The sequence below is a fragment of the Phasianus colchicus genome, chromosome 2 (assembly GCF_987193195.1).
Source record: "Phasianus colchicus chromosome 2, bPhaCol1.hap1.1, whole genome shotgun sequence".
NCBI lineage: Eukaryota > Metazoa > Chordata > Aves > Galliformes > Phasianidae > Phasianus > Phasianus colchicus.
The window spans coordinates 88339935-88366995 of NC_143437.1; the positions used below are offsets into that span (position 1 = coordinate 88339935).

Sequence of the window (27061 nt, forward strand, 5' to 3'; positions counted from 1 at the left end):
GGGCAGCCTCATCTGGTGGTTGGTGACCCTGCACATAACAGGGGGGTTGAAACTGGATGATCATTGTGGTCCTTTTCAGGCCAGGCCATTCTATGATTCATAAAAACACAGCAGCATGGGACTCCAGCTGTCCAAGTGGGACCCTATGGAATCCATGCCCTGGCAGCATAGCTCCTGCTAACTACACTAAAGCTAGCTCCAGCACACAGTGCACATACAGCAGTTACCTGCACCTTAACAGGATCAAATCCACTTAGGGATTGGGAAGCATCTTTCCACTTCCTCCCAGTGAGTAATGACTCACTCAACTTTTAGGTCCAAAGGTTCTTCAACAAATAAATGGAAGCATGATGACTTTGATCAAAGAACTTTATTAAAAGAAAACAAAAATTGTCATTTTCACAAGTAATAAAAATATAAAAACATTTAACTATATTTATAAATAGGTAATTAGCATTCTCTTAGAGATTTTATTCACAGCTTAGTTAGTTGTTGAGACCAAAGTGGGCTTGTTTCCTTACAGCCATATGGAAGCTCTTGAGTTAGCTCACAGCTGAAAAATGTAGTTTTCCATAGGACATACTGTATGCTGAGTGATTGAATCTAGAAGAAATAAAAAGGCAGGATTGTTTGAGATCAAGTGCACAAGAAACAGATTGTAGAGCAGTAATGTATTTCAGAGCAATTTCTGATCTAAAACAGACAGAGAAAGACGCTAAAAATAAATGCAGTCAGATGATAATACTGCAAACACAATTTGCTTAAGTTTAACAAAGGTGCAGCATTATTTACGAATAGGCTTTTTGTTGTGGTCACCTTTGAGTGAATTTACTGGCAGTTGGTGCTTGCAGCAGATAAACACAAACATACTGGATCGTAACACTGAGGTGTCAAAGATAAGATAACTTCAGATTTGATTTGATTTATTTGATTAAGATGACAATTTGTAGGGACAGGCTGTCACTGCTTTTATTATTCTATCATTATGTTACTGAGAAAGGGGCTAAGTTTCAAAGACCTGTACCTGGTAAGGTATTATATAGAAACACTTATGTTTTACAGGTTCTGCAGATTCATTGCGTCAAACCCATCTACATGGGCAGAATATAGCAATTATACAAAGCACTATCAGAATGCAAAAGAAATCTGAGAAATCTGTAAAAGGCACAAAGAACTCAGTCCTTTATCTAATGTGTGAGACTCCATGCAGTTGGATACAGTTTTCCAGCTCCACTGATGGGCCTCAGCTTGGCCCATCAAGCTCCATGCAGCTCACTGGCATATGTACCTTTTAAAGTAATTCTCCCTTGGAGTTTTCCCATTTCTAGTTTGTTCTAAGTGAAGCAGTCATATACAAGATAAATTTGAAAATCTTTGGATTAAATTGTTTCTTGGTAAAATTATAAGGGTGAGTAGCAGGATCATCATAAAGTAGTGTTAGTTTTAACAGAAAGTCCTCACCACAGAGACAGTCTTCTTGGGAACCTACTGGTAACAGTCCACTCACTTTCTTCTCTCTAAAGCCTCAATTTAGTAAACTCTTTACAGTCAATTTTTGAATACATATTCCCAAATGTTTTATATGTGTTGAAGTACAGTGTTTATGAAGTATTGTGCAGCCTGGTCTAGTATTAAATGGGGAGGTTGGTGGCAGGGGAGTTGGAGATTCATGATCCTTGAGGTCCCTTCCAACTTGGGCCATTCTGTGATTCTGTGATTCCATCTTACCTAAAATCCATTTTTCTGATAAACATTTTATTTCCTGATACTTCTTTCCTGGGTATTTTCCTATGCAGATTTTTGCCTGACGTAGGGCTTTACATATTTTTCCTCCTGACAGCTCTATAAGCTCCATCAGCTTTTTGCAGGGTGGCTGGCTGGTGGGAGATACAAACATCACAGGCTGGTTTGCAAACAGATTCAGCTGGTAGTTTCCTGCTGATAGGTGACGCTGCAGCCTGCAGATCTGTATTTGAGGAAACAAAGAAATCAATAAAAACTGTGTTACTCAGAATAAAAAGAATCCTTGTCTTAAATTCAAGAAATAAGAATAATGGTATATGAATATGAACTTTTCTGCCGTATCAAAAACTTTTGCATAAACTATGCAATGAATTTGTCACATTTTGTTATTTTAGTTGTTTTAATACAAGAGCTTAAATGACCATATATGGTACACTTGATATAATTCCAAAACCAGAGCTGAGACTCTTTAGTTACAGCTCAGATGATTACCTGTAAGAGTTCTTAAAGGACTTGGCAAAATTGTCTTTCACCAGAATCTTACGTTCTTACATTTATAATGCTGGGCACCACACAGACATATTAAAGGATATTCTAAATAATTATTGTCTTCCACCACACATACAAACTATGGAAGCCTTTATAACACTGTGCTGCTTTACCAACTTATCCAATTCAGAGATTAAGCTATTTTATGATCTCCTTTCCTTTACTGTGTTCCTGCATTAACTGTATTTTATCTCAGATAAATGAAGTGACACAAACAAAACAGAACTCAAAGCAAATCAGCAGTTTCATGAAAACACTTCTGTCTCTGCAATAGCAAAAAAGAAAGTCCTCTATGAATGCAGTACAGCCACTGACACCATCCAATGAAAACCTCTATCTATTTGGAATAAATTTTCTTACTTTTATCTATCAGATAGAACAATGGCTCAGCAGTTAAATGATTTCCTTTAGCTACATTGTGCATAAAAGAAAAGCAGTGCACAGAACGAGTGTACAACCCATGGTAATCAATACAAAATTTTCATACTAAAATAAATGAAAAATCAAGCTTGAAATACTGAAAGTGAGATTGCCATTGACCTGCCAAATTAACGTATCTACCATTTATGAGTGCGCATCTCATGTCAATATTCTGAAGATTTACAATAATCCAGAAGTAAGATGAGAACAAAAGTAAAGGTTTCAGATCACGTGATGCTTGAATTCTTTCATACAGGTGATCAATGTGAGCATCTTACATAGCAATAAGGACACTGTGTATGTATCTGGCTGAATATGAAACTGTAGTCAGTGAAGGAGGTGTAACTGGTAGCTGAAAGAATTACTTGTTGAGTGGATTTCTTTCTCCAGCCATTTCATGAATGTGCTGTGAAACCACAGGCACTTGAGATTTTAATGCAACAGTACATGTGCTTCACGGATGTGCAGCCAAATAAGATCTTCACGTGGTTAGCAAAGGCTTTAAAGCTGAATAGTTCCATGGAGTCTTCACAGAGCCTTAGAACAAGGTCAAGATGCATTGCTTTAACACTTATGACCAACTATGCAGGTGAAGCACTAGAGAAGCATAAAACCCATGCCAGCATTTGACTTTACAGCTCACATTTCCATGCCACTGTTCTTGGACAAGTCAGTCCGAGTCTTAATTCTGAGCTCTTCTCCATCAGTACAGAATTCAGATTTCTGTTACTGTTAATTCCTTGGCTGCTCTCTTCAGAATAAAACTAAGCCGATTCTTTGTTTTCTGAATTCAGCAAGTTATAGAGACAGCAACTGCTATTGACAAACCAGGCCAAAAAAGCCCAACCCTTGAGAACAATCCAAAAAATAGCCTTTATTTTCTTCTCTTTTTTGAACTTAGATTTATGAGTGACATGGCACATAATCTTGTCTCATGGAAGTCAGAACAGCCTCTAAATAATTTTGTTGAGCTCAGCATCAAAGCAGATGTTTACACTGTTTGGAAGACCCAAGCTCAGTTCAGAGCGTTAACTCTTGGCCAGATAAATGATACATGGGGCAGAGAGCTCTTCATCACTCAGGTAGTGAGCAGGTCTGATTGCAATTCCTGTACATATGTTGGCATGTAATACTTCACATATGTGCAGAAGATCTGATTTTGAACTTTGCATGTACCACTTACCTCCATCTTAGCAGAAAACCTGCTGGGCATCTTGGAGTCATGAAATACAGAAAGCTAAGCACAATACACTTGTAGCATATGCTATCAGGTTTGTGAGTGCAGGGCCACAATCAGTGTCTTGAAACGAGACTTCTCAGAGATGTAAAACACTTTACAATCTCTGAGCGGTGCCTACAGGGCAGTGTCACGACTTTGATATTACTGAGACTGCCATTATTCAATTTTGTCAATAAAGAAAAACCCATCCAATCCTGAAACCAGCAAATTGCTTGTGGTAAGCATGGTCATAGAACTAAAGAATGAACTATCATCAAGTGAAAAATAGCAGCCCCTGCACATCAATCTCAGAAAAGCCTCATGATAGATACAATGCTATCTTAGCTGGTAAGACACACAGAAAATCTCTGAAGTTGTTTATTTGGACAAATCAGCAGCAAGGGATAGAAGAAAGACAACTACCAAAAGTCTTTAATGTTTGTTTACCTAACTCAAATCAGATTTAATTCATGGAGACAGATGCTACACTATTTTTGTCAATCTGGAACACTACGATTTTAAAGCTGAAAATGGTTAGTTATGATAAGCTGTTATCTTGAAAATGCAACTGGTCTTGTTTTAGACATAAGTCAAAATGTAACTCTTGCAGTCCTGCTATTTCACATACTTAATGGAGTAGGATTTAAAAGGGCTAACTGTATTCCCACTTCCACAAATGTTTTCCCCGAAAGCATTTATTTGCTGCCACCACAGTGAAAACTAACATATATGGTAGGTCTTCATGCAGGGAGAACTTCTGGATTAAATTAATAATAAAAGCAAATACTTACACAACAAATCATCAAGTCAGGAAATCCTAATTTTGCACACCCAGTAATACTTGTCTCATCGCACGCTCACAATGCACAGCTTTTATTCTGTGTGGTTACTGTACGCTAAAGGAACCCTGGACAGTGAGATGCTGACAAGATATAAAGATGATTTTCTTGAACTTCCATTACAGTTCCGGCTGTGTGTGTTACCAATCCACTCTGTAAGAGGATGAGCTAGGAATATATACAACTCTGAAACAGCTAAAGGAAGCTTTGGCATAGAACTTGACATTTATTTTTCCTTTGTCTGAATCCCCACTTTGGATTTTCTCAAGCACACTGGATTCTCACACACATTTTCCACCGAGGGAAATGCAGCAGCATTCATGCTCAGTGCTTTTGGGCTATATTGAAAGTTTTGCTTTGCATTCTGCCCCATGAACCTGAAAGAAACACGACAGAGGCAGAGCTGGCCATACCAGGCTAGGCTGTGGGGTTAAATGGCCCAAATGTGCCCTCAGTGCTGAATTGACTCAGCTGCCTCTGCAACATCAAAGGGTTCACAGCACTCCAGGAGCGTTCCCTGTTGTTTGAAACCATACAGATTCTGGGTAAGTTGTGGGAAAAAAAATAAATAATTTTTTCAGCTGAGACCAAGTCTGGGAAAACTTTAAGCCCTCCACAGTGATTATTTCCATAAATTGTGGATGTATTGGTTGTTAGTTATAGTTGTGTCAGTCAGGGAGCTCCACTGCCTGCTATATCTGACAGTGACATCAATTTTCCTTTCTAATCAGATTTATTAGCAGAAGGTTAAAAAAAATAATAATCTCTTTTGCAATGATCCCAAGTGTTAACTTCATTCTGTCACACTGTTATATTGTATACATTTCTCAAAAATGTACCATTAATGCATGCTTGTTGAACTTACATTTTGAAAGGAAAAATCAATCTTGACAGAAATAAAATTTATGGAGAAAATATGATAAATAAATAGAACTCCTTGTTTCATCAGCTACCCTCCTTCCTGTGGTTGGTTTTCAATCCCCACAAACTAAAAGAGCAAACTAAAACTAGAATTTGCTGCATGGGATGCAGAAACACAAACCCCCATAAAAGTCCAAGGATGTGATCTTTGTGTGAGGATCAGGAAATGGCCATCACAGCCACAAAGGCATTACCTGTTTGTTAAATGAGGACCTGAATCACAGCAGCAAGAGGAGAAAGGCAGAGGAGAGCAAGCGGGGAGATATCTGATTGCATGCTTGCTTTCACTTTGAGAAATGCTGAAAGAAATGGAGTTACATCTGATTTGTATTTTTGCAAGACAACAATCTGTTTCTCATCCATCCGCTCTCTTATTTTTCTTATTTTTCAGCCTAAGAACAAGAATGGATGGCACACAGTTCATCATCAAGTGAATCATGTCATAACTTCAGCATTTTAAGAAAATATTCAATTGGGTGAGAGTTAAAAGAAAAACCAAACCAAAATGTTCACATGTTGATTTAGGATACATATAAGAAAGCTAAAAATAATAATTGATTTTCAGCAATTATTTTTACCTCATGAGCCATGTATGTTATTCTCCTAAGCTACATCTCTGGATGGATACCTGAATTAATGCAATAGAAAATGCAAGAAAATGAATTCTCCTGGATGTACTTGGACATTTTTCAGCAATTAAACTGCTAATGTCCTATGAACAGCACACAATTTTTGGTGTACTTTCATAGCGCAGAACGTGGATAAATTTCCAGTCTAAAATGCCATTAGAATAATAATACTTCACAAAAGCTAAATGGAGTATATCCTTCTGAATTATTGCAATTAGTAGAAACTGTATCTGTAGGTTAGAATCCAAAATGTGAAGTTCCAGCTTCAAAAATATATAGAATTGTACCTGTGCATGTATTACACAATAAACATAAGTATTGTGTAAATCAATTATTCTTAATTTCTGCTAGAAATTCTGATAGGGAAGAATAAATCTACAATAAATAAATAAATATTTATTGGCTAATGTTACTTGCAATAATAACAAATAGGTTTTATCAAATGCTGGCAGCAGAGGACAAAGTTGCTGACATGAAGACTGTAGATTTTATAACTTACAGCCAAGGAGCAAGTATTATTTCATTTGAAGTTGATAAATGTCACACTCCCACAAGTGAAATGATCTGACCACCGGATTAGTGCACCACTCCACAACTACTAAATGCCATAAAAACATAATGCTGATAAAACCCCCAGCCTTTACATTTGATAATCTACAGATTTAATAAAAGAGGTACAGAAATTAGTAGGCCTGCTTAATACAGTTGGTAGATATTGCTAGGGAAATCTTGAGCTCAAATATCTTAATATTCATATTGTTTCGGTACAGAGAAATAAGCTGGTTGAGTAACATTCATAATTCTAGTTACTGTCATTCTGTACAAAGCCCTTGGGAAGGACACACTCGCAGCTACTAGTCTGCTAGGAAAATTTACTCTTGCATGGTTACGTGCATTTTCAGACAGTCTGTCATTTTGTAAAAATTTAAAAGAAAAACATATGTGGAACCCCCATCTACATGTAAAGATCAAGGGCTCACACACATTCACCAAAGTGAAGCATCAGCCTGCTTCTGATAAAGAGGAGCGCATCGCAGTGCGCTGACTTCTGAAAGTCCGCTTATCCTGCAGGGAGGAATGTGCAGAATCTGCAGGACCTCACGAGGATCAAGGAAGTTTGTGTTAACAATGCATGAGCTCTCCTGCAGGACAAAGAAGAAATGCTCTGTTTCATCTTTCTAAATATCAGGATTGGAAGAATAGAAGTGACTATCCAAACAGCAACTGTGTTTTTCTAGGAAGAACGGGTGGCATACAGTTTCTACTTCAGAACTGAGCATTTAGTTTGATTTCTTTGTGGTTTATTTTAGCAGTCCACTGCTTCTTTTTTTTTTTTTTTCCCAACACACTGACAGATTTAAAATTAAAATAATATTCATTACAATCTCTGATTAAAATGTACATTGAAATGCTGTATGAGATAAATAAGTTGTTGCTCTCCAGTATAAAAGCATGTTCAGAACTGGAAACAACTTCATTCAGCAAGCTGCTTCACACAGAAATAGCTCTTTGGCTCTGAAGAATTGTAGATTTAATATCTATACTTATGGAACACTGCATGGATGCCAGACCCAGGCTGGACCAAGCCACACCATCACCCCACTGCCTCAACAGCACCAATAACCTCATTCCACAAATGGGCACAAAACGCATTTATTGTTGATAGAGATGCTTTTCAAGCTCAACTTGCAACATTCATGCAAATCATTTACAAACACTGCGTGCATATTTTGCAATCTTTATTGAAATAACCCTTTACCACTGGATATTGGTATCTTTTGGCTAAAACAGAAGATCTCTTTCTGACAAATAAGAGAAGCACAGTCCTTCAGACAAACAGAAGCACCCCGGCACACACACGCAGCCTGACAGCGGTGCACAGCAAGCTGTTGGTGCATTCTTGTTTAGAAGAAACCCATGCACTGTGCCCAGAGCCAGAAACAGAGGGAGAAAGTTTTAAAAGATAGAGTGGAAAAATCACTGCAGAAAAAACCCAAAACTTTCTATGTCAGCTCCTGAAAAATAAAAAGGAAAGTAAAAGAAAGATAAATGACATACTGTAAAGACCCACATTATCTGGAAACTTCTTCAAAACACAGTTTCTTCCCCTCCTCTGCACAGTCCTTCGTGTAAGTGTTTCCTGGCCAAGACGAGGGTGGAGGGAAGAAAGCTCGAAACCAGACAATTTAGCTAATAGTGTTTCTTTCCACTATGTGTTGGCAGACAACCTTGCTTCTCTCGAATCCCATAGACTGATAAGAAAAGTTAATTTCACCAATTTGTTTTCTGAGAGACAGAGTCTCAGCGGGAATACGGCATAAAAACGTTTGGCAAATAACTCTACTGTTTGGCGGACATTCAAAATTATACTGGAAGATGTTTTGAACCATTTTTTCCGGCAGAGAAAATTTTTGCAGGAAAAAAGATAACAAATTCACTTATTTTTAGTTTAATTTCCTTGTTTTCCAAAGCTATGACTATTTTTAAATAGCAGGTAATATCAACACTATCAGCTATAGATTAGTAAAAACAAATTAGGTTGAAACAATAAGTCTTTCCCCTTCCGAGGATGGCTTCAAATGAAGAAGCTGTATTTCCAATACAAATCACTTAAAAACAGCCTTGTATGATTGTAATATGTGCCCATTTTGCTGTGTCTGCAACTACGAAAATTTGCTGAATTAAATACGTTTGCACTCGCTTTCAAAACAAAGAAACTGTTTGTGAAATTTAAGAATACTTTCATTAACAATTAACTTGAGAAACTGGGATTTTTCTGGATCATAAAACATTCACAGCTTATTTCAAAATTCTGCAAATAATTGCCAATTATAATTGGGTTCTTTTTTCCTCACTCAAGTACTGTGCCAGGTGCCCCTCAGAAAAGGAGTTCGCCAGCGATGACTCCACGCCGTGCACCATTGGCATACCACTAAGTGACATATACTACAGTGACAAGCCCCCAGGAATTAAAATTGAAGACAGAAATTCTCAGCCTCCATGTACAATATAGTCCAATGCTTATCTCCTCTTACAGGCAGAAAAGTTTTCCTAACAATACAACCTAAATTGCCGTTGCTGCATTTTGAGCCCGTTACTTCTTGTCCGGGTGCCAACGGACATGGAGAACAATTTATTCTCTTCCTATTTGCAACAACCTTTTAAATATTTGAAGACTGCTATCATGTCTCCCTTCAGTCTTCTCTTCCCTAGACTAAACAAACACAGTTCTTTCAGTCTTTGCTCACAGGTCATATTTTCTAGACCTCTGATCACTTTGTTATGCTCCCCCTGGATGCTCTCCACATCCTTCTTGAAGTGCTGTGCCCAAAGTTGGACACCAGGCTCCAGCACAGGCTCCACCACTGCTGAGTGCAGTGCAGGCTATATGCGTGTTTTGCAAAGGGCGTTCCTGCTAGCACATCTTAGTAAGCCTGCTCCCTTGATTGGGGTATGACATAGGTGACATCTGTTTCAGATCCTCTCGCTTACTTGCTCATTTGGCAGCAATACTGCATTTTCAATCTCATTCTGTTTTTCCTCCTGCTTTGCACATGCTGAACGCCATCATGCCTATTTCTGATCATTTCTTATATTTCTTTAGGTTATTTTAATTCCAGTCTTATCCTTACGCACATGATTAATGCCCATGACCTCAATGATACTATTTGTCTGTGTGGAATTAGGAATCAGTAGAGGTCTGTGCATACTTGGGAACTTCAATTGCTGTTTATGAGGGTGGGTAGTGATAGGAGAAGGGGGAATGGTCTTAAACTGAGACAGGGGATGTTTAGGTTAGATAGTAGGAGGAAGTTTTTCACACAGAGGGTGGTGAAGCACTGCAACAAGTTGCCCAAGGAGGCTGTGGATGCCCCATCCCTGGAGGCATTCAAGGCCAGGCTGGATGTGGCTCTGGGCAGCCTGGTCTGCTGGTTGGTGACCCTGCACATAGCAGGGGGTTGAAACTAGATGCTCACTGTGGTCCTTTTCAACCCAGGCCATTCTATGATTCAATATGCAAACAATATAGCAAAAAGTGTTTTTCTGCACTACTTGCTCTGGAAAAGGAAAAGCAACATGAATGACTCACTGAAGAACACCTTAACATTCAAATTGGCAAGTGGTAAAAGTTCTACTGGACTGCAATTGGAATTGTAGGGTAAACAGCAAGAATTTTAAAGCAACTTGAGATTTTTTCCTCAAATACGTATTTTTATTTGCAATACTGACATGAACAAAGGTCTCTCTAATAAATTGGGGATCAGCTGCCAATTACAGAATCTACAGTTTTACTACTCTGGGTCATCATTAATCAGATTTTCCTGCCTGGTAACTTAGAAAAATCCTAGATAACAAATGAAGGATATGGATAGGAGAGCGGTATATTTAATACCATAACTGAGAAGTGTGCTGGTGTGGTGGCCTCCTTTTAGTACGACAAAGAGCTGACTGGAGCACACATCACCTGTGTGGAGATCTGCAGTGAGTCATATTCAATCTACCATTTTTCATCTGGCACTATTGGTATGACTCCATCTAACTCACTCTGCAAATTCATACATCTCAAAATGGAAAAGAAGTAAATTAAAAACTTCTCTTAACTCAGACAGCTGTCAAGTGAACAAATGCAGCTGAGCCAATAAACAAACTGAGAAGATCTCAGCCTCTAAGTAGTTTGTTTTAGACAAGTATTGGCAACTTTAAAAAGCAGGCAATACCTGGATGGGCCTGTTTTTCCTCACAACTGACAAAGATCTATTTTTGCTGGATTTGTTCTCACAAGATCTTCATCAGGAAAGATACCAACATTCCTCATGGTTCAACTCAAACTGGAAGAGCGCTTTTGAAACAAAGCCCTTGGTCATTCCTATTGACTCTACCTCTGGTTCCTATTGGGGAGCAGCTATTGCACACAGATTGGATTCCATTGTATTGAAACAGAATGAGAACACGTGCTTGGTTCAGGGGTCCAGACTGGACCTAGTCCAGACCCTTGAGGCAAGTATGGTGTGCAGGGTGCTCTCAGAACTAACTCTGCACATCCGCTCTGCAGAACCATGCAACATCTATCTCATATATATTATATGTATTTTTATATATTAGCACCTATTGCATGAGACCAATACTTATTCTATTAATATACCATTAATTTCAGTGAAGAAACTTAAGGAATTCAGTATTAATGAAATAAACAGCATGTTTAATCACATGGGAGAAAAAAAAATCTGCATTTACACGGGTAGAAATAATACATTTGAAGCTAAGTGTATTTCAGTGTTCAGAACAGTTGTATTGAAACAGAAATTCCATAAGACAACGTGTTTTCACTGAAATCAACCTGTTACTCCTTGTAGTCGAATGCTACGTATAATTAAAATATTAGTTACGGAAGACTACTATTTGCATAAAATACACTAAAATATGATAACCTCACTTTAACTACCTTAGACTTTTCAGATATTGAAACATTTCAGACAATCTAACTTTCTTTTTCATCAACACAGGATACTGCGCAGCATCATCTCCAAAGATCACATTTGTTTTGCTGACTTAGGGATGTGGGGAATCCTCCCTTTCGCCTTCAACAGTAAATGATACATCCAGTGCTGTCAACAGATTTGCTATACCTGGCAAAGTTCAGATGAATAATGCTATGATAAATAAAAGGATTTATATTCCAATAATAACACGATCAGTGATCCTGCTGAAAAGAAAAGCCTGGCAAGTGTGAAGGGTTATGCAGATGCTCCCAAAAGGCTCTTTCCCCAAACAGTTGTTTAAACCCACAATAAAATTACTCTTAACTTGAAACAAAAAAACCCACAACAACAACAACAACAACAAACCCTCCTGTATTATCTTTCAAGTATGAATACGTGAGTCCTTTTGCTCTCCTCAACAGACAGCAATTGAAACAGAGGCAGAGTATGTTCTTCTCTCTACTCTTCAGTTTTAGCTGAATGCCACTGCAACGCCCGGCAGTAACTCAGTGTGTGCCAAACATGAATATTTTTAAGCGTCATTTGAGTTTTAAAGGCTACAGTAAGTGATGGGAACACAATTGTCCTGGGAATCTACAAATAACTTTAAAAAAGCTCATAAATCTGGCTTTCATGGTTTGCTTTTCAACAGCTTTATGAAATATATCAAAGCTTGAACGCAGTCAGTTCATCTTCGTTCAAATTTCTTAGGACTGACTTTTCTCAGTCTTTTTCTTCATATGGTTCAATGAGACAAATAATACAGACTTGGCTTTAAAAAGACAGGCATCAGCAAATTACATGTTAAATTTTTTTCTTGCTTTTCATTTATTTTTTCTTATTTTTTTTAATGTCAACAGAGAAAAACAGTACCATCTAAGTAGGGCAGCCTGAAGTATTCTCTCATTAACAAACATACAAAATGGTTGTGTTCAGCACTCAATCTATAACAATAATAATAATTCATCACATAGCAGACATAATGAAAAAGCTGTATTTTTTTTCTTAAATTGTTTGACAAAGATGCTTGCTAATGAGCATAGCATTAACATTTAAACATTGTGTTTAACTCTCTGTGTATAGAGTGAAACACGTGTATTACAGCAATTAGCAGTAGGGAATGGTTGGTATTTAAAATACACACTAAAAGCTTAGTTGAAATTACATCCATATTCAACAGAGAAAAACCCTTAAAATTGTCTGAGAACTACTGAAATAAACCCGAAGTTATGTCAAAGACATTACTTGGCATCACACAAATGGATGCAACTGCTATGGAATTCTGGCAGTTAACAAATATTTGGGCAACTCTCAGAAGCTCCTGAGAACCACATCAGCTCTCCACTACTGGGCTACAGTTTCCCTGATGACTAGCAGTAATTGCTCCTCCATGGCAGCAATAATTGCTTGTGTGTAATACAGTCTCTTCTTCACCTAATTAAATCACAAGTTGGAAGATCCCAAAGGAAGTGTGGAAAACAAAGACAATTTACCCTCCGGCACTGAGTAAAAATGGAGCTACCAACACACAGAACCGAATAAAAAGTGCTCAAATATTTATCTAGGTGCATTTCAGATGGCAATTACTCACGAAAAGAACTTCTTTGAGCGTACCAATTTCTTCATAGTTACTGAAGAAAGGACACTCTTAACATGTTCTGTTTGAAGATTCTTTTCATGAACGCTTGTTACATTTTAGCATGGCAATAAACATATGATTAACAAAGGAAGGACTTGTAAATATATTTAGGCAGTAAACTGTGATGGTCTTTCCTGCAGCTGAGGGATAATGACCTGTGCTGTGAGCACAGAGTAATTTTTATGCTATGGAAGTTACTGGGGTATAAGCACACTACCTGGCACTAAGATTATTTTCTTTGTACAGAGAGATCTGCTTCTGTTTACTGCAGATGTAATTATTATTAATTCTTTTAGAAATGTTTTTATAACTTCCTTACTGAATTTGTTGTTGTTTTATATTTGAGATTGCCAGCAATGACATGGTTAAAAACAGAGAATGAGCCAGACTTATTATAGTCTTGGACTTACAGTGACTTTTAAAGTAGCTGGGCAAAGCATCTAAGGTCAGACTGCTGACCCTGTTCTTCTTTCTCAGTTCCTTTCCTATATTCTCACTGTTCTTTATCTAAGAACAAGGCAGGACAGATGGGCTACTTTTTAACTTATCTAGATTTTATCTGAGGTGCTAAAGGCAAAAAGCCTTTTCAAGAGGTTTTCACTGCACAACCAAGCAGTTGTAATTCAAAGACAAAAGAATACCAAACAAGTACTGTATATAAAATGAGCAACTGCATCCCAGTCCAGAAGTCCCAGTGAAAACAGTTAGAATAAGGTGAGCATAACTCATATGCAACTTTAGTCCTATAACAAACTACTATGATGGTAGAAGGTTTATAAACACCCTGTAAACTCTCTGAATCTGAATGTGTCTACTTTTATTCTAAGATTGTATTTTAGGAGTTGATGTGATAGTTTTAATGCTACCCGTGGATTTTTTCATGAAAACAATATTGATGAAAGCACTAATGCACTATCCTAATCTTTTGGACCAGTACAGAGGGATCTACAAAGACATCACTGCTCAAGTCACTGATAGAGGGAAGAATTCACATTGGAGTATTCTTGGGGTTTAGAAGGAATTCAATAAAATCTTTCTCATTCAAAGAAGACCAGTGACATACAGACTTCTGAAGGAGGGAGAAAGACACATTTTCTACACAAAACATACACAAATTCCTAAGCACCTTTTAAAAATTTTGCAGCTAAACAAAACTACATGGTATCAGCATGATCTTATCTAATGAAAGAGAAGGTTATCAGGAGTAGTCAACATAGATTTACCAATGGGAAATCATACTTGACCAACCTGGCAACCTTCTGTGGTGTCATGACTGGCTGGGTAGGTGAGGGGAAAGCAGCAGAGCAGAAGCTGTTGACTTTGGCAAAGCTTTTGACACTGTCTCCCATAACAACCTCATAGTTAAGCTTAGGAAGTGTGAGATAGATGAATGGACAACGACGTTGATTGAGAACAGTCTGACTGGCAAAGCTCAGAGGGTTGTAATCAGCTGCGCAGAGTCTGGTTAAGGCCTGTAACCAGTGGTGTTCCCCAGCATCAGTACTGCCTCTGTTTTTGTTTAACATCATCAGTGACGATCTGGATGAATGGACAGAGTGCACTCTCTGCAGTTTTGCTGATGATATAAAACTGAGAGCAGCGTCTGACAACAGAAAGCCATGCTGCCATTCAGTGAGACCTAGACAGCCTGGAGAGTTTGGTGGAGAGGAACCTTATGAGGTTTAATAGAGTCCTAAATCTGGGGAGGAGTAACTCCATGCATTAGTACAGGTTAGGGGCTACCTGCTGGAGAGGAGCCATGCAGAGAAGAATCTGAGTGTCCTGGGGGACAACAGGTTGGCCATGAGCCAGCAGTGTGCTCTTGTGGCCAAGAAGGCCAATTATATCCTGGGGTACATCAAAAAGAACAGGAGAACATGGACAGAAGGTCGAAGCAGGTTATCATCCCTCCACCTCCGCTCCCCATCCACCCCTACCCCCTTCTCTGCCCTGGTGAGGCCACAGCTGGAGTACTGTGTCCAGTTCTGAGTTCCTCAGTTCAAGAAAGAAAAAGATCTCCTAGAAAGAGCCCAGCAGAAAGATACAAAGATGACTAGGGGCCTGGAATATCTTCATTATGAGGAAAGGCTGAGGGACCTGGGACTCTTCAGCCTATAGAAGAGAAGACTGAGGGAAGATCTTATAAATGCTTATAAATATCTAAGGGGTGAGTGTCGAGTGGATGGGGCCAGGTTCTTTCTAGTGGTGTCCAGTAACAGGACAAGAGGCAATGGGCACAAACTGGAAGTTCCATAAAAACAAGGGGAAAAACTTCTTTACTTTGAGGGTTACAGAGCACTGGAGAATTCTGCCCAGGGGGGTTGTGGAAACTCCTTCTCTGAAGATATTCAGAGTCTACCTGGACACCTTCCTGTGCAACCTACTGTAGGGGGTTGGACTACTGTAGGGGGTCTCCAGAGGTCCCTTCCAAGCCCTATGATTCTGTGATACTAGACTTATTATTATAAACAAACATGGCAATTAAAATTAAAAATCCCATACTAAATTTCAAACAGTAGTTTTATCAATTATTATCTTACCGCTAATGATTACTTCTACAACTTGCTGTAAAGCTGAAATCATGTATGAGATGACAAGGAGAAAAATCTGAGTACTGAATATATTCACTCAGACACTCTATTTGTGTCAGTGTTATGCTCACAAAGCGTGCACATCAGAGTGACAGCTAAAAAGTCACAGAGCTTTGCACATAATCTAAAACTAAATCTGTATGTAATTTCCTTCCTTTTGTTAATTGAAGATTAAAACTAAATCAAGGGGAAGCCTTCTATGAGACTACTTCCAACAACAGATGACTCAACTAGCACCTGAGAATTTGTTGTACTTGTGTGTACTGAGGTTTTGAACTTCCTGTTTCAATAAAATACCAAACAAGTTGTGTTTCCTTTACAAATAAGCTATTACATCAAGCCCTGTTCCTATAATTTCAGTTTTTTGTCTGCATTCCAACATTTTCTTTGGCAAATGTAGAAACATTCTAATTAAAGAGAAGAGAAAAACAAGCAACATTCATCATGGTAAGAATGAATGTTCAGGAGAACATCCTTACTGGTTACTTCTTTCATTCAATTTAATTTGGCTTCTGAAATACACTTGATTATGGCATGCAGTTGTCTGAGATGAAGCCCGGTTAACAGGTTTTTCACTAATAGTGTGTTATCAAAGCTATTAAAGGTAATAGTCAATTCCCCTAATGCCATACAAACGTAACACCATCTTTGTGAAGTGTCAGAAAAACATTTTTAGAACACTAGAAAAAACTTGAAATGTGCCTTTCTGTATGGCCAATCTCACCTATCATCACAGCCTGATAGATCATAGTATAGCACTTTGAAACTTTTTTCCAAAGAGAAAAAATCCTGTGTTTACCTCAGCATGATCTGTAAGATCAGAGCTATAAAAACCCTTTACAATGCTCTCTTTCCTCAATTACCAGTTTTTGCTAATGTTTAGATTACAGATCAAAGGTCTCCTTCTTGATTTGCAATTGCCACAAGAAAGACAACTTCCACAGAAAAAGTTAAAGAGCATACCTGCAAACACAACAAAATGTCTGGCTAAGTACAATATAGCCTACATAATGCAACATACGTGTTTACTATTCTAAATTTATTTAACCTTGGAACTGGAAGTGCTGACTCACCAAGACAGAAGTTCAAATTTTAAAAATGACATTATGCCAGGAGATATATGATTAGACTCATTCAATTTTGGACAAATAAATTAACTGTTCCTACAATGTGTGCATGTGCACTCTATATCTTCATGAAGAGCACTGCCTCTTTTACTAATAAGTCAGGTAAATTGCCAGGCAGATGCAGTAGAAGCAACAATCACCCTATAGAGCTGTGTGACAGACAAATCTGGAATGCTGCAGAAAGAGCATGCCCTGTAAATGGTTGAATCCAGTAGAAGGTGATAAAGACCTCTGATAAGAGAATTAGCCCACACTACATCTCAAATATCTTCAAAGACAGCACGAAGCTAGAATAGTCCAGTTAATCCTGAAAAAAAATCCTAAATTTGACAAATGATTTCATCAACCTCCAGAAAAGACAGAATGCTTCGCCTGCTTTATCTGAATGCACGCCAATTAATCTCTTCCAGGTATCTCCTACATGAGTAAGCAGCAACTGGCCCAATCCACATAACAAAGTTCAGAACACAGCAGAACTACACTGCTTTAAGAAAGCACATATTTTGTTTTATAAGCTTATGCTGAGTCACACTGAAAACTCAGTGGAATGGGACAAACAGCACTTTAGTTTATGCTGTCCTTTTATTTTTTCTTCTAAACCACAACTGACCCAGCCATATAATTTCAAATTACAAAGTTTAGCACAAAACTTTTTTTAATCAACATACAGATGGTTGTTTACCTCCTTCATGTTGGACTAAACCCAAAATTCAAGACTACTCCTCAATAAAACATAAAGTGCTTGACCTTGCTTTGTGTTGAAACTGCAGCTCTTTTGGGCACTTGAAAATGATCTCCCATCACATAGGAATGTCTGAGGTTAGGCAAAACTATTTGGAAGACATCTGAAGTTTTTCAGTTTTAACATGCTTGCAAGGTACCTCTTAAATTGACTCTTAAATGTTTATTTCCTTTGACTACACGAAGCTGGTATTAACTAAAAATTTTACATGTTTCCCCCGGATTCTCCAAAACACATTACTTTAAAAGGTACTAATTAACAGATACTCTTAAAACAGCCAACAAAATTCAGCCTCTTTCAGACTACCCATAAAAATCCCCTCCCTCAGGCAGGCATACTCCCCTTAAACGTCTCTCTGTACGGTAGCTTTAAAAATAGTCATGCCATGTAGCAACGCCTGGCAATTCTGTGATTCTGTGAGTAAGGTCAGCCTGGAATCAGTTCCACAGGTAGAAGTCTCTCATGTCAACTATTGCCAGTCTTAAACTCGAAATGAAGTCAATAATGCTTCAGGGCCACAAATAAATTTGGTAGAATGGAACACGGAAAAAGTGTGACCTTCCAGACAGGTCAGAAAAAAAAGGATGGAAATATTCTTCCTTAGATCAAAAGGTTCTTGGGGCAGATGCTATCTTTTGTTTTGGATTTGTACAATGCATTGGGATGCGGAGTCCTGTTTTATGTCCAGTAAAAAACAATGAAGAAATTCCACCTTTCTAATTGTGAGGCACTTTTTTTTTTTTTTATTACAGCCTCTGGGAACTTCTTCAGGCAATTATTTAATAACAGTATCTGAAAAAAATGAATTTAGATGATCTTTTAAATAGTTCTGATAAATAGGAAATAACTTCAATATACAAGACATAAATCATTGTAAGAAAAACACAACAGTAGAACTTCTTGTCTTTGGAAAAGCCTCCAAGGCCTATAACAGAATTTCATCAACATGTAATAAATCACTAAACAGTAAGAACAAGAACAGAAGTATGCCTCTATATGCATACATATACACATAACCCTAGTAAATCAAAAACAAAATAAATCTGAGGATAGAATTTATTTTTGCGACTATCTTATGATTAAATTTTATAGCAGATATAATTTTTTTTTTTCATGTGGTTGAAGCAAAGGTATGAAAGTTAGGAATCAAAACACTCTATTATGACTTTTATATCTTTGAAACTAAAACTAACAGGACTCATATATTGGCATCATATATATTGGATTCATATAGTATTTTCTTCATATTAGCTGGGAATTGTTTTAACGTCAGTTTTAGGAGGACAGAACACAGCATTTAAGACCACACCTTAGATCTGTTTATAGGACTCTGAAAAGATAAGCAGTATCAGCTATTTTTTCTACTGTTCTCAGGAGATGAAGAAGACTTTCTTTGTCATGTTATTGCCGAATTTCTTTCAGAAAAAAATACCTTTTCAGGTCTGTAGGCCATGATCCTACACTGTAGAGACTGTCATGTGCTTCATTATCATAGACTTTTGAACATGAGTGGAGTTGTAATACATCTTTTTACTTAGGACTAAATGAAGAAACAGAGCAAGGAGTTTGTTAAAAGTAAGGGAACTTTAACTAAACTACTAGGATTCATTTTTGCTGGAACCACTGCATGACATGCTGCTGTACGTGAGTCAGATTTATAACTGATTTTACTGCCTGGATATAGTGTACTACCATTATGATAAACAAAAACCACCAAGAGCATCTCAGCAGCTGTCTCCACTAAAACTGCTAGATGAGAGATTTTCCTTTTCAAACACAAAGACAGCTATAAATAGTCCCCACAAAGTTCCACCATACTGCGGCTTCTTCGGCACTTCCACTTAGAACTATGATGAAATACGTTACTGTCAGTATTACAAGAATGATTAAATATATCTGTCTCAGATTTTAGTGATAATTCAATACATTTTTCCTCTTATAAAACAACGTCACTTGCTATACACATTTAACTGCTCTACGTAGAAGTAGTGCTTTCTAATTTCACCGTTTAAGTAAATGGAAAGTATTTTGGACTGATTATTTTGATCGTTACAGATAAACACTGCATATAAGCCTGATTTGTTGTTATGCAATAAAACATACATAAACAATTTCCTTCTACCATAACAAGTGTGGGGATCAAGTGAGACAAAGCAGGATTTCTGCAGCTTTATCTCTATAGCCCCTGTGGGGCTCCAACGGTTTAAACAACAGAAGATTATTCATATGAAAGAGCCGAGAAGTTTTCTAGCATACACTCTCCTCAGAAGGTTACTCTTTCACCTTGTTCTTACGAGAAAGATGGAACACTACTTCTTCTGTCACTGTCATCCATACATGTAATTTAGCTTCTATTCGTGAAATGTTGAGCATAAATAAATACACTCTTCACTGAAGGATAATATATTTAGACAGCAGTGATTGAAAACAACCATATCCTAGGCATTAGGATAACATGCATTACTATCAGTTTACCATAGAAGAAATATAAAAGCTAAAAGCTGATTATTATTAGTATCAAGCATTATTGCAAAGTGTACGTGACCATCTGCCAGCATGCCTATAATGAATCATACAGGCAAACACAATCACACTGTAACATCACCAGAAGAGAACAAATAGACAAAGGCACATAACCTTAACCAGGCTTTTGCTACCACGGAAAAAAGACCAAAATAAAACTTTTGTTTTTAAGCAATGACATGAACTTCTCCAATCTTGATTTTCTAGAGGCACAAAGTCATTGATCAGAAAATAACATAGAAGTAGAATATGATCAATTACAGCACGGCAGAAATCTATTCAAACTGTATCAATAGAGCAAGATAAAACTCAGTTTCTTTCTAGCAGGGAACATTGGCTACAGAGAACACTGGGTTGAATTCTCTTCTTTCTAATACATCAATTCCAGCTTCCTTAGCTCAGATTTTCCTCACTTTTCTGATGCATTGTTATCACACTTATTTCTCAAACAAGTTTATGAAAATCCTTGTGTTTCTTCTCCTTTAAGGATCATGTTGTCTTACTTAGAATAAGCAAGCAAAGAAAACCTGCAGTTTTAATTTATGAAATGTACTATGTTTATATGCAGAGAAAAATCTGTTTTGGAATCAGCCATCCTGTCAACACTTAGGGCCTTTGTTATGCAAAACTTTCACATTAATCATTTTTCATTTCCACATTAGCTCAAATCAGTCAAACACAGAGAGGAAACTGGTGGCATATACTAACACTACAAGCAAAATAACCAGTGAAGAGTTTCTGTTACTGGAGTGCAGTAAGACATCAGGATTCTATTACTGAGATGTGCAAGTTCATGGTGCCATAACCAAGGACTGGAATATGGCCAAAAGAAATTACAGGCACTTATTTTTATCGCAGAAGTTTAGGTATGCAGCCAAAACAGAGCTAGCTCTTTGTACACCTAGCTGGTGTGTCACAAGCAAGTTGCTGCAGGACACGATCATGTGCTCACATACAGGTACAGCAGCCAAGAAAGCCACACTGGTAGGTGGGCAGCATTCCCAAAGTGGGTTCCTGAGCAATCGTTAGGTGCATAACAAGTTTCTGAACCTGCTTTATCCAAGCTGTTTTTTATGAATAAGTCTTAAAAAACATTGCTTGGATAAAATTGGCCTTTTGACTCAGAATGTCTTTGTAAACTAACATTTAAAGAACACAGTCTACAAAGAAACTATGATATGTCTTCCTCCTTCCAGTTTGAGCCAACTTCCCTGGTATGGAAGCAGGATGTACTTCAAGTTCTCATGTCTTCATTGGTAATAAAGGATAAAATTAGTGCCAGGCTCAACAATCTGTCTTTATTAAATAAAAATAGTAATTTGCATTCTCATCCTGAATATATGAAAGTCCTTTTCTTTCTTGTCTATAGCAGTGAAACAAATGTATATAGGGATTATTCTGAGTTCCATGGATACTGACAGTGCAGGTAGAATAACAGTAACACGATATTAGACAGAGAAGCAGCATATGACTTGCAGAAAGCAGTGGCCTGATAAAATGCTCCTTGAATTACTATTTAAAGTGAGACCATGGCAGAAGTAGTAACTCATTTCTTAATGAAAATATGATAAACAAGGGTAAATGGTTTTCAGGATTCCTGCCGATTGTGAATTGAATTGCTTGGAAAAAACTGCCTGTGCACCAACTTGCACATTAAAATTTCTACTGGCAGCCACTACAGTGTGTTTGACCAACTGTTATTCACCTAAGCTTTCTTGTTAAACCAGTAACTACAATGAATATAAGTGTAGTTCACGTTGTGCTCACATAGGCAGGGCAACAAATTTCGGTTTAATCTGAAGTTTCAGAGGTACTCAGTTGTTTTGGAGTTAGCTGACTAAGAGGACTTACTTCCCACTAGGTACAGTAAATGCCAATAAAGAGGGTCTGAATGTGCATTATATGTATGATTAGATACAACGAAAAACACTCAGAGCTAGATATGTAAACTATTGTTGGCTTTTCCATCATCAATTTTAAATTTACATCTCTTTCAGTGAGAATCTCAGTGGGATTTATATTTCATGTATTTCTCTGGTTCTGTTCTCTGGTCTGGATCTCTGTTACACAATAAAGCCTGGAGTACTGAGTCCAGATGTGGAGCCCTCAGTACAGGAGAGACATGGACCTTGTAAACTCATCCAGACGAGGGCCACAAAAATGATCCAAGGAATGAAACACCTCTCCTATGAGGACAGGCTGAGAGAGCTGGGGCTGTTCAGCCTGAAGAGGTTTGGAGTTTGGGGAGAGAAATATCTGAGGCTGGGTCCAGGGAGACCTGATAGCAGCCTCTCAATATCTGAAGGGGGGCTGTAAGAAAGAAGAGGACAGACTCTTTAACAGGGTCTGCTGTGATAGGACAAGGGAAAATGGTTTCAAACCAAAAGGGGAGATTTAGAATGGATATAATAAAAGCTTTTTACAATAAGGGTGGCAAGGCACTGGAACAGGTTGCCCAGAGAGGTGGTGGAAGTCCCGTCCCTGCAGACAATTACGGTCAGGTTGGACAGGGCTGTGAGCAACCTCATCTAACTGTGGTGTCCCTGTTCATTACGGGGAGGTTGGACTATATGACCTTTAATGGTCTCTTCCAACTCAAACAATTCTATAATTCTAAGATAAGAAAGCATTCTTCCTTTATTTCTGATCCTGAATATCTTCATTTCTGCTTGTCTTCCATTCATTTCAGTAGTTTAATCCTCCAGCTGTAATATGGCTCAATACTTACTATACCATCTACTATCTAATTTCCTGGAAACAGACGTCTCATTCCGACATGGAAAATCCAGCAAAGATATGGGATTTATTGAATGAACTATTAATGAATTCATTAATATTGAGAAATTCATGAGTGAATCAAGTGCCATTTACTAGAAAGTCTGGTTCTCATTTGGACCAGCCATGAAAGCCAATATCTCAACTAGTGGTAGAGGTGACACTCCCTGGAAATAATGACGGTTGTTTAACTAGTCCAGTGAGTGTATGGTGACAAATCTGTGTCTTTAAAAAAAAAATTTCATGCAAATGGCTGAGGATTCACACATTCTGGCTTACTTTTAAAATACACTTCTGTTTCAAATAAACATAGTTCCTGGCCACAGTTCATGTCATTAACAGCTTTGAAAGCCTTGGGCCATCCTCTGTCTGCAGACACAGGGTATCTGCAAATTACAGTAATGGAGACCAGACCCACATTCTGCCTACTTGAGCAGCTCCTGACCACAGTGCACACTACACACCTCAGGAAAAGCTTCTGACTGATACTAGAAAGGCCTTCTAAATTGGAGGCCCACAATTTGCCCTTGAAGCATCACCTTTTTCTCAGCCCCCAGGCTCTCTGTTTATTGAAACCTCTGTCTCACAAGTATGTGCTTTTTCTGTTTATTGGATGTACGACAAACTAAAATTGTGCATCAGCAAGCTCAGGTAAGATGTGGGTGAGTGCAGTTTTTCTCCATTGTACTGCAGGACTGATGAGTTACATATCTGAATACGAGGGAGCCTGCTTCAAACAGAATAAAATAGAAGTTTTAAAAGACAGAAAAGAATCTGTTTCAAATTAGTTAAAAGCTATCAGCAGTCTGACCCTAACTTTATAGATTGTTATGTTGATAAGCTCTATGGAGCACATTTTTTACATCATTTACTGTAAGCATTTAAAAAAGCACTTTTTGTAAAATGTGAAAACAAAAATAGCAATAAAGCAATACATGTCTGAGAATAATTTGGTTGTAAATTTCTATTAGCCAAGCAGCTTCTGTTGTGGGCAAAAACAATCTATGAAACACAGTCTCACTCTCATGATTTTGGTAATAGGATTAACTATATTCTTCTAAATTTCACCACTACGATTAATAATATAAAATGCAATTGTTCCACTATTGTAATGAAATTTAAAACTACTGTGGTTTCCAGTATTAAACCAACAGCTGGCAATAGTGCAGTAACTGTGCTTATCAGTTTGCAGGCATTAATATTAACTTGTGACTGACAGTTTTAATTTCACAACTCTGAGAAAATGCAAGAATTATTTCAAATATATTAATTACACTTTCGTCATCTGGAGAAGGATAGTTTTTTTCTATAAGCACTTTTCACATAGAGGTCCAACATAAATATTTTTCTTTCTTTCAGGCAAGTGATGGGGTTTAGTGAGAAAAATTAGAGATGAAAAAGCTTATTAGGTCACCTAATTCTTACTGCTGCCAGCACTGGATTTTCCTTTACATATTTCAGTGTTTTGCCCATCTATATTAAATTACTCACACAACGGGGATTCCACTGCTTCTCATGAGAGGCTTTTCTGCAGACTAATAGATCTTTGCCTCTGAAAATATTTATTTGTACTCAATATAAAATTAAAATAAAGCATAAGCCATAAATCCTAACTTTTTCCCTGCTTACTGTAGTCCTGCCTGGAATAATGCACAGCTGGCTGAAAACTCTGTCCTTTGCTAGCCATTCTTCATCCTTGCAAGGGGGTTCCAGAACAGGCACTGTTTAAACACTGCAGCTGACATTTATCAAAGGTATGATGCTCTTAACCTTGGAAAATGTGAAGGAATGATCTCTTCAGGATGAAGAACGTAGTTACAATCATAGAATCACAGAAAAATTAAGGTTGGACAGACAACTAAGATCTATTTCAACTGTCAACCATCACCATCATGACCACTAGCCATGTCCCTCAGTGCCATATTTCTTGAACTCCTCCAGGGATGGTGACAGCACCACCTCCCTGGGCAGCTTGTTCCAATTCAGATTGAATTTCCTGTTGGTCTGGTTTTTAATCAATTCATAGTCCAAGGGAATCCACTGTAAAAGAAATGAGAATCAACAGAAAAAAGTTGGGATATAATAGTCTGAAAATTGTAAGAAAATGTTGAGACACTGGGGACACATTTCAAAACTGAAGCAACCATCACTTCTTCAATAAGTGAAAGTGGAAATTTTGGCAAAATACAAGAAATCGGGTGACGTAAAACTCATTTCTCATCACTGTTTGTAGAAAAATGTTTTGCAAAAGCCTCTTGTCTTCCCCACAGTCTGCAGCAATGAGGTTTTTATAATAAACACGAGGCCAGCTCTTGTAATGTCTAGTGAACTGCATGTCATTAATTCCAGCTAACCTCAGGTGCTTTCATCTGAGCTCGTTATTTAAGTCTCCTTATGATCAGAAGAGAGAAATCCCTTTGACTGCAAGGAAGCCTTGGGTGATCTGATGTTTATATTTAATCAAAGAATCCCACCTTGACATCTTCCACAAGAACATAATTTTCACTGATAGAAAAAGAAAATGTCCTAAGGCGACTGATATAAGAGATATTTTAATTGTCAGGCCATCATCTAGTAATTATTTTAAATGTAATGTAAACACTTCTATTAACACTTCTTAGAAATGGAAATTGAGTAAGAAACAGGCAAAGGCATGCAGAAATTAGTAGAATAACATCAGCTGATTATTAATTTTATGGATCAGATTTAAGCTTTTTATATTTAAGAAAAATGCTATTCACTGGCTACTGCTATTGATAACATCCCCCACGCTACAGCTGAAGTAGTAAAAACCACTAATGTTACCCTAAAGATGAAGGCATGCTGGTTATTTAAAGTAGAATTTGATCACAGATATGACTGAAGACATTGAGTTAAGAATCAAGTGAGAAATAAAGCTACAAACAAAACTTTCCATGTTCATGTTTTACCTGAGGTTAGAAAGTGAATGTTGAATGAAGTGACAATATCTGCAAATATATGTTGGAGTTTGGCTGTAGTTAGCCTGAGAGGGGACTCACATTCAGTCAACACAGACATCACCAGTGACTGCCACTGGATTTCATTTACATGTATCTCTAGTGGGACAAAATAAAGACTTCTCAGAGTTCTGAATTTTCTCTGTGTAGTGAAACTACTCATTAATAATTTGGATTTAGATAAAGTGAAGTAAAAGGACTTCCTAATTAGTTTATATTGCGATAAAACAGAATACTCAAAAGAGATTTGATCTTCTGTACGCATTCCACTGCAGATGGAGGATTATCTTTCCAGCACACGATTTATTTGCAGAGATAAAGTGCAGACTGTTACCCAGCCAGTGAGGTACGTCTGTTAATACCAGCAGGAGGAGTTTCACTAGGTGGCCATAAGGAGGCAAGCTGCCTAATCTCAAAGGGGACTTACTCTTGGTATCAGTGCGCAGTAGTCTTTCCTCTGTCCCACCACAAATTCTGGTGCAAAAATAAAAAATAAATCAACAGCATGCTCTGAGTTCCTTCCTCTCCTTGTACAACAGAGAGATGGATGATAAAAAGAACTCCCAGTTTGTGCTGTAGAATCAGCAAGAGGGTAGGCACTGCTTATGAGAACTATTACTGGACTACATTTATTAGCACTGAAAAAAGCAAAGATTTATGTTTATGGAGTGCAAAAACAGTTTTCAGTTCCTTTATCCTCTTCACGTTACATGTCCACAATACAGTTCAACAAATATGAATATATGAAAATAAGCTGCAAATATTTTTCTTGCACTCTCCATAAAAAGGTTAGCATATGTACTGTATTTTTTTCTTGAGGGAAACAGATGTCAGGAACTAGGTACCTTACTGTTGCCATAAATGTCCTCTCTGTCTGTGAAAACTT

General features: G+C 37.7%; 1 protein-coding gene across 1 annotated transcript in view; it reads right to left on the reverse strand.

Annotated features, from left to right (window-relative positions):
* Positions 1-345: 345 nt before the first annotated feature.
* MCPH1 (microcephalin 1) overlaps positions 346-27061 on the reverse strand; it is a 122018-nt gene continuing 95302 nt past the window's right edge. The window contains exons 13-14 of the mRNA XM_031611213.2: positions 1729-1966; positions 346-603 (exon numbers count right to left, since the gene is read on the reverse strand). Coding sequence (XP_031467073.2) covers positions 548-603; positions 1729-1966 — 294 coding nt within the window. The 3' untranslated portion in view covers positions 346-547. The remainder of the gene's footprint in view (positions 604-1728; positions 1967-27061) is intronic.